Below are 16,129 nucleotides of genomic sequence, written 5' to 3'. Positions count from 1 at the left end.
CCTGGTAAGTTGAAACCAAACAAACAGCAGGTGCTGGGACACTGAAGGTGAGCTCCCTGCCTCCTAATCCTCTGAGCCTCTTTTTAGCCCTTTTCTAGACAGCCCAGGCTCAAGCAGAGCTTTGTGGCCTCACAAACAATATACGGAGATGAAATCTATAGTCACTATGTAATATATAGCAGGCTGCTTTACATTCTGTTATGTAACCTGGGCTAACTAACTTGCCATAATTACACGTTAGGTTTTAATAAATATTAAATGAATGAATATATACTTTAACAATATTTTAAAAAGTAATAGTGAAATGAGGCTAAAGATGCTTAAAGAAAATGTTTTATTTTCATTGGTTGACAACTAATTGTTCAGTTAAATGGTAACTCTCATATTGCATCCTAAATTAAGACAGACACTCTGCTGGCAAGTAGAAAATAGATTAATTTCATTTTTTATCTGTTAAGCTCTCTTGATTAAAAAAAAAGGCAAACCAGGCCAGTTTTAAATTTAAGAAACAGAAACATTGTTAGTGCTTCTTGTATCAACACACTTCATATTCAGAGCTACCCCCAAGAGATAACATATTATCTTCTTTTCAAAGATGGGGAAACTGAAACTTGGTATTATCTATAACAATGAAACCACATAGTAAGAGGCACAAGCCAGCATTAGAATTCAGATCTTACTTGAAAGCATACACCTTAAATTTTTTTAAAAAATTTCTTCCATTACAAATGTAGTACCTGCTTATTGGAGAATGTTTGGAAAAACAGTAAGAAGGGAGAAGATGAACTCATGATCCTGACTCCCAGTGGTAGCCAGATCAATGTTTTGGGACATGCTTTCCAATACTCTGCTATGTATATTTTTTAAAGTGTGAACACATAGCATATCAAAATGGATGTATCAGTATTTTAAAAACTAAAATCTGATTTAAAAAGGAAAGCATATAGAAAATCTGCAAAATACTGAAATATATAAAGAAAATTAAAGTCATCTAGAATTCCACTAACCAAAAATAAAATTGTTAATGTTTTCATATATTCCCTTAGTCTTTTTCTATCAATTTTCTTTTTATATAGTTAAGCTTATAATATACAAGATTTTTAAGTATAGTTAACAAAGGTTTAAATAGATGATGACAAAAAAGGACTTGGTGACAGATAGTATCTGCCAATTAAATTATTCAATAGGTTTTAAAGGGGCTGTGCTAAATTTCTACTAAGGTGAATCCTGACATGGATAACTGGATTACCTTTTTTGTTGTTTTTTTTGCACCCAACTGGGTCTGTGTCATTTACATAAGTTTTATGTGTGGAGTCTTTCTAGGGGAGGAAAGATGGCAGCTGTAGTCTGATTAACAGTTTTAGTATCTCAATGAAAAATAAATAATGTGATTTAAACATTTTGCACACTTAAATTTACAGAGAGTTTTAGCAAGAAAATAAGGCATGACTGACAGTGGCTCAAGGAAGTTCTAAATGGTGTAACCGACTAGATCTTATTAAAGTTCCAAAGAATTTATTATCAAAACTAAAAATAAAACTTCAGTTGTACATAAAGTGATAAACTTTAAAACAGCTGTTGAAAAGTCGTGATATAAGTTTACACATATTACTGAAGGCAGAGAGGACAAGCAAAGGAGAGCTCCAGTTGGAATGTCAATATGTTCATTCAGCTTCCTCTTGATTTAAACACTCATGACACACTGGATGAACTGAAAGAAAAATCAGCATTATATGACAGACCTCAAAACACTTACACAGCATAGCCTATTTCTGGCAGCTTACATTGGGTTTTCTAATTTGAACGTGGGTGAAACAACCCCCACTAAATGACAGATGGAAAAGTTTCCTTTTTTTAGAGAAGCGGTCTAATGTAAAATCCATAGGGTTTCTCACACCAAAACTTCTTACAGAAAGCAGATACTACTTCAATGGATAACTAATTTAAATAATTATTCAAATATTATTTAATAATATCTAAGACTCTAGAAATGGTCATGGTCAAAGATACCTACCACAAACACAAATAACTGGAGTTTATACCTTTGTATCATGTGGGGATTTCCAAACTGCACAGTATTACTCTTATGGAGCACCTTTAAACAATTTAGTCCTTTAAAATCTGCTTTATTCAAATAAATCCTAGCATGCTACTATATATATGCACAGAAACAGAACAGCTAACCCTTCAGACACTGAAGATTAGAAATATCGGTATTTGCTGTGAAATGTTGGCTTCCCCACTAAACACAAAGCAATAGATTCTACTCTCTTGGTGTTCCCTACACTGGTAAGGCACTGTGCACTGCTAACCCTTGCAGCTCTACCACAAGGTCAATGTGATTATCCCTATTTTAGAGAAAAGGAAAATAAGGATCAGGATGTTGAGAAATCTTTTAAGTAGCCCGTCTGAAGCCAAAGCCCATGGTCCTTCCATCCCCCAGGCAGCCTCCTGACCTTTAGAAAGAGCAAGGGGACTGTGAACTAAGAAGTTAATGCATGCTAAAGAGAACACACCCTTAAGTAGTAAAATAAGCATATTTACACACACATACTAAGCTCTTAAAAGTGTATTAGTTTACTAATAACTGCAGCAGCTGCTAAACCAAGAACATATGCATCTTATATTTTGTAATGGAGAAACACTTTAGAATATTCAGTGATTACAGTGACTTCAATTCTAACAAGTTTTTTTTTAATCAATGGCTGAGCAAAAACTGAAGAAACAAGTAATCAATCTCCCCAGCTTTGTTATATACATCCGGCTAAAGCCATCAAAGATGGCACTTGGTTATGTTCGCACTGGTTACATGGCCTTACCCTACCCTCATTTAGTGTGGCTGTTTAGTAAATAAGTTGTTTTAAATTGTGATTTAAGTTGGTGCCTACCTTATACCCTCAATGCAAGGCATAGCTTTGAGCTGTTTTCTGTTCTCAATGACTGACATCATTTGTTTATAGAAGACAGAAGCAGACAGTATATCTGCATAGTGTTTTTCAAGGGCATTTCTAATAGAAATCTTACAACAGCTCAGTGAAAAAGGCATTGCTACTATATCTTCTTTATTCATATAGTGTCAAAGCAGTTAAGAAACCTGCTTAAGTGACCCAGCTAATAAATGCAACAAGCTGGGTCTTCGAATGCAAATCAAACTATGGTCTAACTATGGTTAAGACTAATACATGAAATTGGGCCGGGTGCGGTGGCTCACGCCTGTAATCCCAGCACTTTGGGAGGCCGAGGCAGGTGGATCACGAGGTCAAGAGATCGAGACCATCCTGGTCAACATGGTGAAACCCCGTCTCTACTAAAAATACAAAAAATTAGCTGGGCATGGTGGCGCGTGTCTGTAATCCCAGCTACTCAGGAGGCTGAGGCAGGAGAATTGCCTGAACCCAGGAGGCGGAGGTTGCCGTGAGCCGAGATCGTGCCATTGCACTCCAGCCTGGGTAACAAGAGTGAAACTCCGTCTCAAAAAAAAAAAGACTAATACATGAAATTAATAAATTTTGGATAACTCTTTCTATGTAACCCTTGAATCCCTTATTTCTCTGGCATCCTTAAGATGTTCTTAACAGCTAATTTCAAAGGGATCCCATCTGGTGTATCCCTTTTTCATCTACTTCATCTTTTTCATTTACTATATCTCTTAATTTCTAAGACTTACATCATCATATGGAAAATTCACAACACCTTGCTGAGCAGTATCCCGTCTTCGAAAGCTGTCTGTAAAACAACACAGTCAAATTTATGGTTTTTCTTTAAATGGTTTTTCTAAAATCATAAAAGATAATTATTTTGGGCCAGGCATGGTGGCTCATGCCTGTAATCCCAGCACTTTGGGAGGACACGGTGAGCAGATCACTTCAGGTCAGGAGTTTGAGACCAGCCTGGCCAATATGGTGAAACCCTGTCTCTACTAAAAAATACAAAAATTAGCCGGGCATGGTGGCACGTGCCTGTAATCCCAGCTACTCAGGAGGCTGAGGCAGGAGAATTGCCTGAACTCAGGAGGCGGAGGTTGCGGTGAGCCGAGATCGCGCCATTGCACTCCAGCCTGGGTAACAAGAGCAAAACTCTGTCTCGAAAAAAAAAAAAAAAATAGTAATCTGAAAAAACTACTAAAGCAAGAAAAAAAATTAGGGAAGGATAAAAGTTGAGAAGCACTGAGAGATTAAATGTAATAAAAACTGTCTTGGCTTGTGGTGATGACATGACCTCACGGAACTCACCTGTAAGAGCCCTCAGTTTGACACAGCAGGCAATGTAGTCATCGAAGGTGATCTTTCCATTGGTGCTGTACCGTTTTGCAATTGAATTCACGGCCTGGGGACTCAACCTAAATCCTAAAAGAAAGAAAAAAGTCATCCAGTAAAAAGGTTAAAGGATTGCAAAAGCCCATTAAAAAATAAAATAATCAAGCACTATTTTTTAAGACTGCGAACTTATTTTAATTATGAATACACACAATTTCTAAGAAAACAAACTGCCTTCAGGTAGCAATTTGTTTATTTATTTATTTAGTTGTTTATGAGAGGGAGTCTCACTCTGTTGCCCAGACTGGAGTGCAGTGGCGCAATCTCGGCTCACTGCAACCTCCACCTCCCAGGGTCAAGCGCTTCTCCTGTTTTAGCCTTCAGAGTAGCTGGGATTACAGGAGCATGCCGCCATGCCTGGCTAATTTTTTTGTATTTTAGTAGAGATAGGGTTTCACCGTGTTGCCAAGGCTGGTCTCAAACTCCTGAGCTCAGGCAATCCACCCATCTTGGCCTCCCAAAGTGCTGGGATTATAAGCGTGAGCCACCGCACCCAGCCTAGTTTTAAAAATAAAAAACAACTTCTACTGATGAATGGAGAGTTCTAGTAAGCCATACCCACCCATTGTTGTCAGGGCCTTCTGCAATTCTTGTGGATCTACTGTGCCACTCCTATCAGTGTCAAAACTGATAAAATGTTGTCTCCAGCCATTCAGTACAGCCCAGAGTTCTTTAAATTCATTGAAACCCATTGTGCCAGACATATCTCTCTGAACTATAATCAAGGATCACAGCTGTGTTTTGTAGTATTTTCTAAGGATTAAATGAAAGATCAAGTTTAAGAGGAATTCAATATTCTTTCCACTAAAATGGCTACAAAAGTTATTGTAGATTATTTTTGGTATGATGTAAGTAAGATTCATGATTTAAAAATATAATAAAAAGTGGCGATGGAGAAAAACTTCAAGTAATCTATTTTTACTATGGGAAAAAGATAACTTACATGACCTGATGATAAGGAAATAGTGTTGCCATTGTGAGCCACGTATAAAAAGTGGTCTTGCAGTTGAACTAGGCTGTACTTTCTGCAGGCTTCAGGCTACGCTGTTTGCCCTTCTGTCCTAGTGTCATTTCTGGTACTTAGTCCTCCCGGACAACTGAGGTGGGATGGAATACACTGGATGGTCAGCAGTAGCTAAACTCAGTCCAACAACTGGGCTGTGAAAAATCCCATCACTTGCAGAGCAATCAATGTTAAAGAATAAAAAGGCTGTCCTGACACTCTGGACTCTGTACTTGCTCTATAATACTTTGATGTTTCCTTGAATTTCTGAACAACATTCTGTTTACTAAATTTTCTTCCTTTATTCGTACCAAATTACATCCTGTAATAGAAGCTAACAATTTCAGAAAGCTTTTTAGTGATCATTCTTTACTTTGTGTTTACTAAGTATTAATTCTAAGATGAATTCCTTCAGAAATTTAGAAAAAATTATTCTAGACAAAAATCAAGGTAAAGGATACATCCAGCATTGAAACCATAAGCCGACAAGTCTCCAGGTTAAAAGCTGTTAAGAAAAGTACACACATATTAACACAATTCCAAAAATTCACATTACACTGGATACATTCAAATTCATTAGAAAAATTATTATTATATACTTTTATGTTTACATGCTACTCAATTTATGTGTGACTAATCATATGGAACTTCAAAGTAGCTTTTTCTCCATAAAGAGGATTTTTCACTAGAACCTAAATCTGATTTAAATCACTTTGATATAATTCATTTTAAAAAGTATTATACAGGCAAGGTGCAGTGGCTCATGCCTGTAATCCCAGCACTTTGGGGGGCCAAGACAGGAGGATCACCTGAGGTCAAGAGTTTGAAACCAGCCTGGCCAACATGGTGAAACCCCATCTCTACTAAAAATACAAAAATTAGCTGGTTGTGGTGGCACACACCTGTAATCCCAGCTACTCAGGAGGCTAAGGCAGGAGAATTGCTTGCACCTGGCAGGAGGAGGTTACAGTGAGCGAGATGGTGCCATTGCACTCCAGCCTGGGAGCAAGACTCTGTCTCAAAAAAAAAAAAATAATAAGGATTACATAGTGTACTAGTCATACTTTCATGCTCTGAAACTGTAATATAGTGAGTTCAAGTCACCATAACAAACCATAATGTATTATATCCAACATGGTGGGTGGGAAGGTAGGGTTGCTTTGTTAGTACTCATAAATGACTATACATTGTTGAGTTTGCTAATTTTGTGTCTGATTACTTCTTTTTCTATTTTCTCTTCAATGTCAGGTACTGAACAGAAACTTCCTACCTCAAGTAGTCTATGACCTCTTAGCTTACATATGAAACCAGGTAAATATGCTTGTTAGAATTATGTGTTAAATCAGAGCACTCTGGATAAGACCCCGTGACCAATTCAGTGGTGGTCACTGTTCAGAAGCCTTTTTAACTTAGCTACAGTTTAGGACTGTTCTGAGGGCATTTTGGTACCTCACTTACGTAACTAAACCAGAGCACATGCAATGGGTGAGGTTACTGGTAATCTAAGAAACAGGAAATTTAAAACAACCTTTTACATCTTACATGGTATTAATGGGATTTAATGACTGACAAAACTGCAAAGGTACAAAGAAACTATAAGGCTAAATGGCAGAAATGACCAGGGTCATGTGGGAAAAGCTGGTATAAATTCTGCAAGTTTGTTAACACACAGAGCTAACATTTTTTACAGCTCTTTCTAGCTTCATATTTTTTCTCTAATCAAAATGAAATTAAAACATAACTGAGCTAACTAATTACTGTAATGTCTCCCAACAGTGCAAACTAGGTTTTACACATTTAATAGATTCCTGTGTTTGGCATAAGCTTTACTGGAAATAAAAGACTGGTGACTATTTCTACTTTCAATTCTATTCTGCTTTCATTCCACTGTTTCTATTTTAATCTCCATCGATCCACAGATAATATTCTCTGAGGTGAGAGGAGGAGGAAGCACATTTACACTTTTGGGAAAGAGCTGGGTAGATTCTTCAGACTTTTAAGTTGTGTGGCGGTATGAAGTCCCTCTAATCTGGAGCTGTAGTTCTCAACCCTGGTGCTTAACAGAATCAAAGCTTTAAAAGATTCTGATACCTGGGCTGCACCACAGAACAATTAAATCAGGAACTCTGAGTGTGGGACCTGGGTAGTCATATTTTTTAAAAGCTTTTCAGATGATTCTAGTGAGCAGCCAAGGTTGAGACCACCATTCTACTCAAAATGTGATTCCTGGATCAGCCATATTAGCATCACCCAGGAGCTTGAAGAACTGCAGAATTGCAACCCATAATGTACACCAATAAAACAAGAAGGTGAATTTTATCAGCTTGCAATCCCAGCACTTTGGGAGGCCGAGACAGGCGGTCACCTGAGGTCAGGAGTTTGAGACCAGCCTGGCCAACATGGTGAAACCCTGTCTCTACTAAAAATACAAAAATTAGCCGGGCGTGGTGGCATGCACCTGTAATCCCAGCCACTCAGGAGGATGGGATTGCGCAGGTGATATATATTCATGTTAAAGCAGCTGGCTCAACCTGAACCAGCATCACATGGAAACTTGTTAAAGGGGAAATTCTCAGGGCTCACTCCAGACATCTGAATGAGAAACTCTGGGGCAGGACCCAGCAATCTGGTTTTTGTAAGCTTTCCAGGTGATGCCAATGCTGCTCAAGTTTATGAACTACTGCTCTGGATGGCTTGACAACCACAGGGCAGAGCCAACTGTGTTGGGCTCACATTCAAGGTATTAAAGGGGCCGTGAGGCAGATAGCTTCTCTGTTTCTGTTTAATGAATGGCATACCCATCCACTCCCGCAGTCGCCCAAGCCAGAAACCTGGGAGCCTCCTCAATTCCCTCTCCCCAAATAATCAATCACTTTCTAAACAGCTGGAGAGTCCATCTCCAGTCCCACTATCCCTTTAGTTAGCATTTTGCTCACCTGTATGACTCCGACAGCTCCCTAATGGGCATCCCTGACTCTTGTTTTACTCCCATGTCCCCCAGTTTACTAGTCTTTACCCTACAGTCAGGGGTGGTTATGTGCTCTCCTTTGTAAAACCCAGTATCAGGGATCTACTGCTTTCAGGATAAAGTCCAAGCACCTTAACTGGCATATAAGGTCATACACTTATTTTGCCAGGCAGGCTCATCTCTTACTCTCATTCAACCCCTATCTTCATGGAGAATTTCTCAGTTCTTTGACTGAACCATGCTCTTTCTGGGTCTTCTGTACATGCTGATCTAACTGCCCAGGACACAACTTCCCATCCCACTCACTTCATGGTCAGCATCATTTCTGCTGGAATTTCACTTCTGCTCAGCTTAGATATCAATTCTGCAAGGAAAACTTTCCTGATTCCTGTTTGGGTTGTGTGCCCATCCTATGTGATTCCACAGCCTCTCTCCTAACTTTTCCCGGTGCTTTTCCCAACATCCAGGCATTGATTGTGGCTGCACAGCCAGCACCTAGCTAGGAAGTGTCCACTAAAAATGTACTGGTTGGATGAATGAATGGATAGATGGCACCGAATTCTCACCCCCACGCAGGAAGCTGTAGAGCCCTGCATTTTATATGTACAGCCCTGTTAGACATCTAAGAAGGAATGTGTTTTGTGAATAAAATCTGATCTTTACTAATACTCAAAAAAGTAATGTATAATCTTAAATCAAAATGTCAGTGAGGCTACAGGGCTATGATTTTTCTATCTTAGAAAATTTTCCATATTTATTAACTCAGCAGCCACCTGTTAAGTAGTTACTATGTTCAGGGTTCAGGGTAACAGGAACTTTGTGAAACTGCATACTGCCCTAGCTGACAGTCTAAGGAAAAGATAGGCCACATACACAGACAACCCTAATCATGGTAGAGTGCCCAATTATAATGGAGGTGCCAGAAAGTACCAGAAGGGATTGAGGAGTGAGAGGCTCCTTCCTAGTAAGAGAATCAAGAAAAACTTCATAGAAGACATAGAATTTAAGCCAAGCCTTGAATGACAAGAATGATGGGGGCATTTGGTGACAGCAAAGGACCAGCATAAGCAAAGACAGAAGTAGAAGGCCCAGGACAGGCAAAGCATAAGCTCAGTATGACTTGCAAAGAGCACAAAAAAAGTGGGCGCAGATACGGTTGGCCGGGGAGGCTGCATTATAGAAGACGTTGAGTTCCGTCTAAGCTGTTAGTAACGACTGAGGAGGAGAAGGACAGGTTAGAGCTGTGTGTCAGGAAGGTCGGGAATCTGGCCATTTGTGTGAGAAGAATCTGAAAGGGCAGTGAGATGGCAGTGAACAAAATGAATGAACAAAAAAATGTATCAATCCAGATAGTTCCAGTGAACTAGAACGCTGATGTCCAATAAGTTTGGGTACGGAAAACTCTTGCTCAATTTTGTTCATAGTATTTTTCCTCCAGAAATAGCTTTTATTAGTGTTAATTCTAATTATTTAAAATTGTTAATTAAAATTATAAGTATTATATATTATATGGCTATAATATAAATGCAACTACATATCATAACTATAAATTAAAATTATTTATTCAACATTTTAAAAACAAATTAAATAATTTAAATTGATGTTAATTTTAATAATTTCCAAAGAATCACTGCTATGATTTTACCTTTACTCTTTTTCTTCTCTTCTGTTCATTCTACTAGAATGCCTCAAACATCTTTTCTTCTTGTAGAAACATACAATATAATGGACCTAGAAAGAAAGCCCTACCTCCAGCTGTTTCTCTCAACCTTACCAAAGAGAAACAACTAAATTCAAGGGAAAAAGAGAAGCTGAATTACAATCTTACTGACTAGAACACAACCTTTCACCAACTCTACCTCTAGGTATGATTGCTTCCTTTTAAACTGGTTAAAAAGGGCCCATAGGCACTTAGCTGGAGTATCCCACCTGCCTATCCAATTCGGATCTGTGCTTTTTGGTTTGGAAGCTGGGTTTAAAAGACTAACGGCCATATAATATCAGTATTACAAAATCCTGAGACCTGATAGGCGGGATGGTTCTGTGGTTTTAGTACAGCTTCGAGAGAGTAGGCAAATGATTCAATCACATAGTCCCATGACTCAGGGAATGCCTTCTCTTTAATGCATTGATCTAAGGCCATCATTAAATGTGGCTTTCTCAATGAAATTTTAAAAGGACTGCTCTCTAAGAGTACATAACCCATATTGTTAGTCAGATGCTAAAATCTGCCACACCTCATCTACTGAAAGGGTGTAGAGTAACAGGCCATGCTGGGATCTCACTGCACTTTGATAAACTCTGCTATTAGGTAGGCCTACCTCGTTTACCAGCTCTACTGCTTGAGGTTAACAATGAACAATTTAAATGTACTGCCTACACAATAAAGAAAAAAAATCCCCTAAACCAGAAAGTGCTCCTTTTGCGTAGGACTAGATTAAATAACAGGAACTTGAAAGGTTCTTTGTTTGTATTAATTCCTCTAATTAGGAAATAGTAATAGGATACTAAAGTCACAGAAAACAAAGGATGATGAAAAACGCAAAGAGTTCAGAGACAGCCATCTAATACACGCCAAGTCAAACAGTGTTTTGTTTTGTTTTTTAAAAAAAGCCACTATAAATTAACAGGTGTGAATTCTACTTTGAACATTTTAATCTACAGCTATGAAACTGGGTCTTCAATTTGATGTTCTGTCTCAATTAACAACTGGCAAAGAAGTTGGCGGATAATGTATTTGAACTAAGACATTATTCTCTACCCTGGAAATCTATCATGTTCATGATCTAATTTCAAGAGGAACCACTTCATGTGTGTAGGATGACGAGAAGCCCCCAGTTGGGATTTAGCACTTTTTTGGATTTTTGAGACAGGCTGTTGCCCAGGCTGGAGTGCAGTGGCACAATCTTGGCTCACAGCAACCTCCGCCTCGCCTCAAGTAATCCTCCTGCCTCAGCCTCCTGAGTAGCTGGGACCACAGGTGCATGCCACCATGCCTAATTTTTAAATTTTCTGTAGACACAAGGTCTCACTATGTTGTTCAGGCTGGTCTTGAACTCCTGGGCTCAAGTGATCCTCCCGCCTCAGCCTCCTAAAGTTGCTGGGATTACAGGTATGAGCCCCTGTGCCCAGCCAGGGATGCAGCCATTTTGCATTATTTCACTACTCACAGCTCATGGCAGAGTGCTCAAAAGGCAGGAAGGTGGGGTAAGAGCTGAATTATGGAGCAGCAGCTCCAGTAAGTAGAAAGGGTACTTCCCACTTAGCCTGAACACATACTATGAAGTGGAAGATGAAAGACCTGAGGGATGTCATGGCAAGCACTTATGTTAGCAGGAGCATGCCCAAAGCTCAGAGACCAGGGGTGCAGGACAGGCCACTCAGGGACCAGGGGTGCAGGACCAGCCACTCAAAGCCTTAGTGCCACCAGGTCTGGGCAGAGTAGGCTCTTGGCAATTAACAGCAAATGTCAGTTCCAAATGTCAGTTAATGACACCTGACCTGGTGGATTTCATTTCAGCACCCTACCTTGTCCTCTGTGAAGGAGGCCACCCAAACTGTCTCACTGGTTCTAGGTACACAAAACCCAAATCTGAGAAATCCACTGAATTGGCAGGTAGAATGGAATAATTTATTATTATTATTATTATTTTAGAGACAGAATCTTGCTCTGTTGCTCAGGCTGGAATGCAGTGGTACAATCATAGATTACTGCAGCCAAAAACGCTTAGCCTCAAGCGATCCTCCCACCTGGGCATCTGAAGTGCTGGGATTACAAGTGTGAGCCACTGTGCCCAGCCTAGAGTGATTTAAGAGCTGTTTTCAAATCAACATTTTGAAATAGTAATCTACTTTAGCTTTTAGAATTCTAAACTTTGCTGGATCAGAAAAGCTGTTTCCTTGAAGGCTGTAGTCAGAAGTAACAGCTAAAATAGGAAACACAAGAGTACGTTTAGACAAACTTTGAGACTGTCAACTTACGTTTGTATCCTCCAGCAATGCCTGACTGTGTCAGACATCTCTGCAATTCATCAGCATCTATCTGCCCATCCTTAAAAAAAATTAGAGGAAACATAATAGTGATTAGTACTTTCAAGTTATTTGTTTACCTTCAGCATTCAATGAAGCAACAACCACAAAGAAAATCAGTATCGTTATGCATAACTTTTTATTAAAAGGAATGCCTTCCAAAAGTGGGCATGCTTTTCCTTAACCCACTTCCAAAAGTAATTTAATGATGAAAGAAAGAGTCTGTCTGGACAACTACTTTTCTCTCAATCTGAGCTAGGAAACTGCTACAGGTAAACATTTTTAAATATTTATGCAAGTTGCTTAAAATCATAATTCCTTGTTTTCTTTTCTTTTCTTTCTTTTTTTTTTTTTTTTTGAGGGGAATGGAGAGAGCAGGATACACAGCAGACACCGGTGAATAGAAGACTTGGTTCAAACAGAAAGTGGCCTCCTTGGTCACCTTTTCTTATGATACAGTGAATGGTTTTTTCCAGAGCACAAATACATCTGGAAGATACCCATTAGATTCCCAGTGCCCATTCATAGACTGAACTGGGAAAGAACTAGATATATGTGATTTTTAGGGATTTTAAAATAAAATACCTAAATCCTAAGTCACTGGGTATTATAAGGTATAAATGAGGAGCAGGATCAATAATTTGAAAGACAATGCTGAATACAGGCCAGGGCTGCTGAAAGCTAAGCAGGTGGGGTCACTTACATCCTGGAGGCACTGGCAATCTAAGAATGCTATAGTCTTGAAGTTTGCCATGTCTTGAGGTTTCAAAGACGCGGATCATTAACAGATTAAGTAGATACTTAAGGGAAAGTCTTCCAGTTTTAGACTATATTTTCCATTCAATTTCTTAAGCTGTATTTCTCAGAGTGCTACCTTAAAAAGTGGTCTGAGGTTTTTATCCGGTAAGATTCTACAGTTTTCACAATAAGATTTTGCTATTTCTAGTTTTTGGTCAAAACAAGACTAGGTTGAATTCATAACAAACATCCTCTCTGGACATGTCTGGGTTATACCAACAGTATATTTACTGCACACAGTAACCTTGTGAGCTAGGGAAGTATCCTCTCTCAGTGTTAGACAGCACCTGTCATACAACTCAGAATGCAGACAAGTGAAATGTCTTGGGGAGCTGACCTTAATTGCTTCCCTGGGTCAACAGGCCACAACACCTAATAAGGACATGGAGGGGTGGACCTAGTAACAGCATCTGCATCAAAGAGAAACTACATTGTTCACAAGGTTAACTTCCTGATACTAAGAGCAGTTACTTTCTTAAGCTGGTGGGTTTTTACCATATTTCCTAAGGGGGTGAATGATTAGCAATCAAGTTCAACCCACAGAAAGTGTCTATTAGACTCTGGTTACGTAATTACTAATATATGTCTTTAAGTTGTACAAACAAGGGTTTATATTTACCAGATCTTGAATTTCTTTGCTTAAAATCACCCTGAACCCTTTAATTCAACCACAAGTTTGGTTTCGAGCTGAATTCACATAAATACGAGTAACACTTTGTCCTAATTTGTTCTGAACATTCAGAACAACATTTCAGAACATAAGGAAACAACTTTCCTTCTTTCTTTTTTTCTTTTGCAGAAGCAAAGGGACTCAGTTCCAGAAGAAGTTCGCTTTTCTGTGTCACTATATCAAAAGCTACCACAAATGCAGACTATAATCACTCTTTAATATAAAGGGAAAAGCTAACCTGTCCAGCTACAGCAGCAAAGTAACCATACAGCGGATCTTGAGTTTGTCCGGGAAACGCAGGCCCTCCAGGAGCCCCTCCATACTGTGAAACAGGAAACACATAGACATCATTCTGCCAATCAAGTTTTCTTCTTTCACCACTGAAGGCTTTTGTGAAAGGCCAGACAACTGCCCGCCGCCTGCCCCCGCCTCCCGACCCCCGCTTCACAAGGCTCACCTGCCAACCACCGGGCACACTCGAACTGCCACCATCCCACTCCTCTCTTCCATTCTCACCCCGTAATTTAAAAACTGGCTACTTGGACCACACAGAGTTGCTGTGAAAGTGATGTCTGCATATGTAAAGCAACTTTTAAAATCCCTATTAACCTTCAGGCTACTGAGGCGAGTGCAAACTAAGCAAGCCACTGAAAGGCAGGGCTTGGAATTCTCCTTTTGTTGTTACCGCTTTTATGGTATTTTAAAAGCGTTTTTTTTTTTTTTTTTTTTTGAGACCGAGTTTCGCTCTTGTTACCCAGGCTGGAGTGCAATGGCGCGATCTCGGCTCACCGCAACCTCCGCCTCCTGGGTTCAGGCAATTCTCCTGCCTCAGCCTCCTGAGTAGCTGGGATTACAGGCACGCGCCACCATGCCCAGCTAATTTTTTTTTGTATTAGTAGAGACGGGGTTTCACAATGTTGACCAGGATGGTCTTGATCTCTTGACCTCGTGATCCACCCGCCTCGGCCTCCCAAAGTGCTGGGATTACAGGCTTGAGCCACCGCGCCCGGCCTAAAAGCGTTTTAAGAACGATGGAAGGCTGGAGTTGGTAACATCCTGAGACGGGTGTAGCCTAGCGAAGAGTAAGGAGTCTGGCCGGGCTGTATTCCGTGGCTGGCGAGGGAACAGCCTGTCTCGGAAACAGTTCCCAAGACAACGCACATCCCAGACGGCCGGCGAGGCGGTCTTTTACTACAGCAGGTTTTCCCTTTTTTTCCGTCCCCCTACACACTTTTTTTTTAAGGGAAGAAGGTAGATCGCAGAATCATTCTAGAATAAAATGACTGTTGTTGCTCTGGGAGGCAACCAAGAGGCGGGGGTGGGGTGGGGGTCAGCCAACACTCATTAACACGATTTCACGCCGCGTATCCGATAAGCCGCAAGGTGGGCTTCTTGGGTTCCAATCCACCCGCGCCTTGGACCCGCACAGCCATCCAGGAGAAGGGACGGGAGAGACGAGGGAAGAGGCCGAACCGCAGGGGCCTAGGGCGAGGCCGCGAGCGCAAGAAGCTGGGGGCGGGAGGAGCCCGGGCAGCCGCCCAGCAGCGCCTCACCCCGCTGGCTGCAGCATCTCCGAAGTGGCCTCTTCGCACCCCGGAGCCACCGGGGCCGCGATCCCGCGCAGTCGGCACTTACCCCGCCTGGGTAGTACCCGCCGCCGGCGCCAGGATGCCCCGGGTACGACATGGTGCAGACTGCGCCGCCGCCGCCCTAGCCCTGCGCTCCAGGCCTCGCCGCCGCCCGCCCCGCCCCGCCCCGCCGCGAGGCGGCCGCCCCGGAGCGCGCCACGAGGGCGTGGGGGACGCGCCCGGCAGCCGCCTCCAGCTCCCGCCTCTGCGCGCGGCGTGGCTCCCCTTCCGGCGCGCTTCTTCGCATGTGTGCATTTCGGTGCCAGTGCCGTGCGCGATCGAAGGTCCAGCGGTGGCCGACGACCTGCGAGGTAATTCACGCCAGGGACTTTCCTCCCTCTGAAACTAATGGCACATTCCAACACCAATGCACCAGCCAGGAATTCTTCATTTTTTTCCTTCGGACTTGACTATTATCCGACACATTTCTTATTTTAAACAACTTTATTGGACAGGACGGAGCTTTATAAGCGGAGCGCATTATCGCGAGGCAGGGGCTGAATGCGTTAGGGCAAATCTTAGGTGCCGGCGGGTGAAGGAGACGTTGAAAGGTGAAAATACAAAAGCGCCCTTGGAAAACAGGAATTAACTTGACAGACTGTGCAAGGGAGAGTTTGGTTTGCGGTTGGCTGCACAGTTCATTGAACGACAACGGCATATTTCCTTCCTAGGGGACACTTTCTTGCCTGTTTAAGCTGGGTGTGGCTCGTGTCCTGA

General features: G+C 41.3%; 1 protein-coding gene across 1 annotated transcript; it reads right to left on the bottom strand.

Moving 5' to 3' along the window:
* Window positions 1–317: 317 nt before the first annotated feature.
* Window positions 318–15,505, bottom strand: SRI (sorcin). The gene is made up of 8 exons (XM_064380417.1): window positions 15,420–15,505; window positions 14,023–14,106; window positions 12,269–12,338; window positions 5,781–5,824; window positions 4,879–5,026; window positions 4,233–4,346; window positions 3,668–3,726; window positions 318–1,711 (listed from the first exon to the last, which is right to left on the bottom strand). The coding sequence occupies exons 1-8, from the start codon at window positions 15,468–15,470 to the stop codon at window positions 1,685–1,687; spliced, it is 597 nt and encodes a 198-aa protein (XP_064236487.1). The 5' UTR covers window positions 15,471–15,505; the 3' UTR covers window positions 318–1,684.
* Window positions 15,506–16,129: the final 624 nt, after the last annotated feature.

Source organism: Aotus nancymaae, unplaced genomic scaffold (assembly GCF_030222135.1).
Source record: "Aotus nancymaae isolate 86718 unplaced genomic scaffold, 86718_ANA_hifiasm-v0.15.2.pri h1tg000025l, whole genome shotgun sequence".
NCBI classification, from domain to species: Eukaryota; Metazoa; Chordata; class Mammalia; order Primates; family Aotidae; genus Aotus; species Aotus nancymaae.
This window is presented reverse-complemented; position numbering and strand designations above follow the sequence as displayed.

Coding starts and splice junctions, on each gene's coding strand:
- SRI (XM_064380417.1), bottom strand. CDS start 15,470: ATGTCGTACCCGGGGCATCCTGGCGCCGGCGGCGGGTACTACCCAGGC. Junction 5,027..5,780: donor TTATGGTTTCAATGCTGGAT/GTATCCTTTACC, acceptor ATTATAGTTCAG/AGAGATATGTCTGGCACAAT. Junction 4,347..4,878: donor GAAGGCCCTGACAACAATGG/GTGGGTATGGCT, acceptor TCTTTCTTTTAG/GATTTAGGTTGAGTCCCCAG.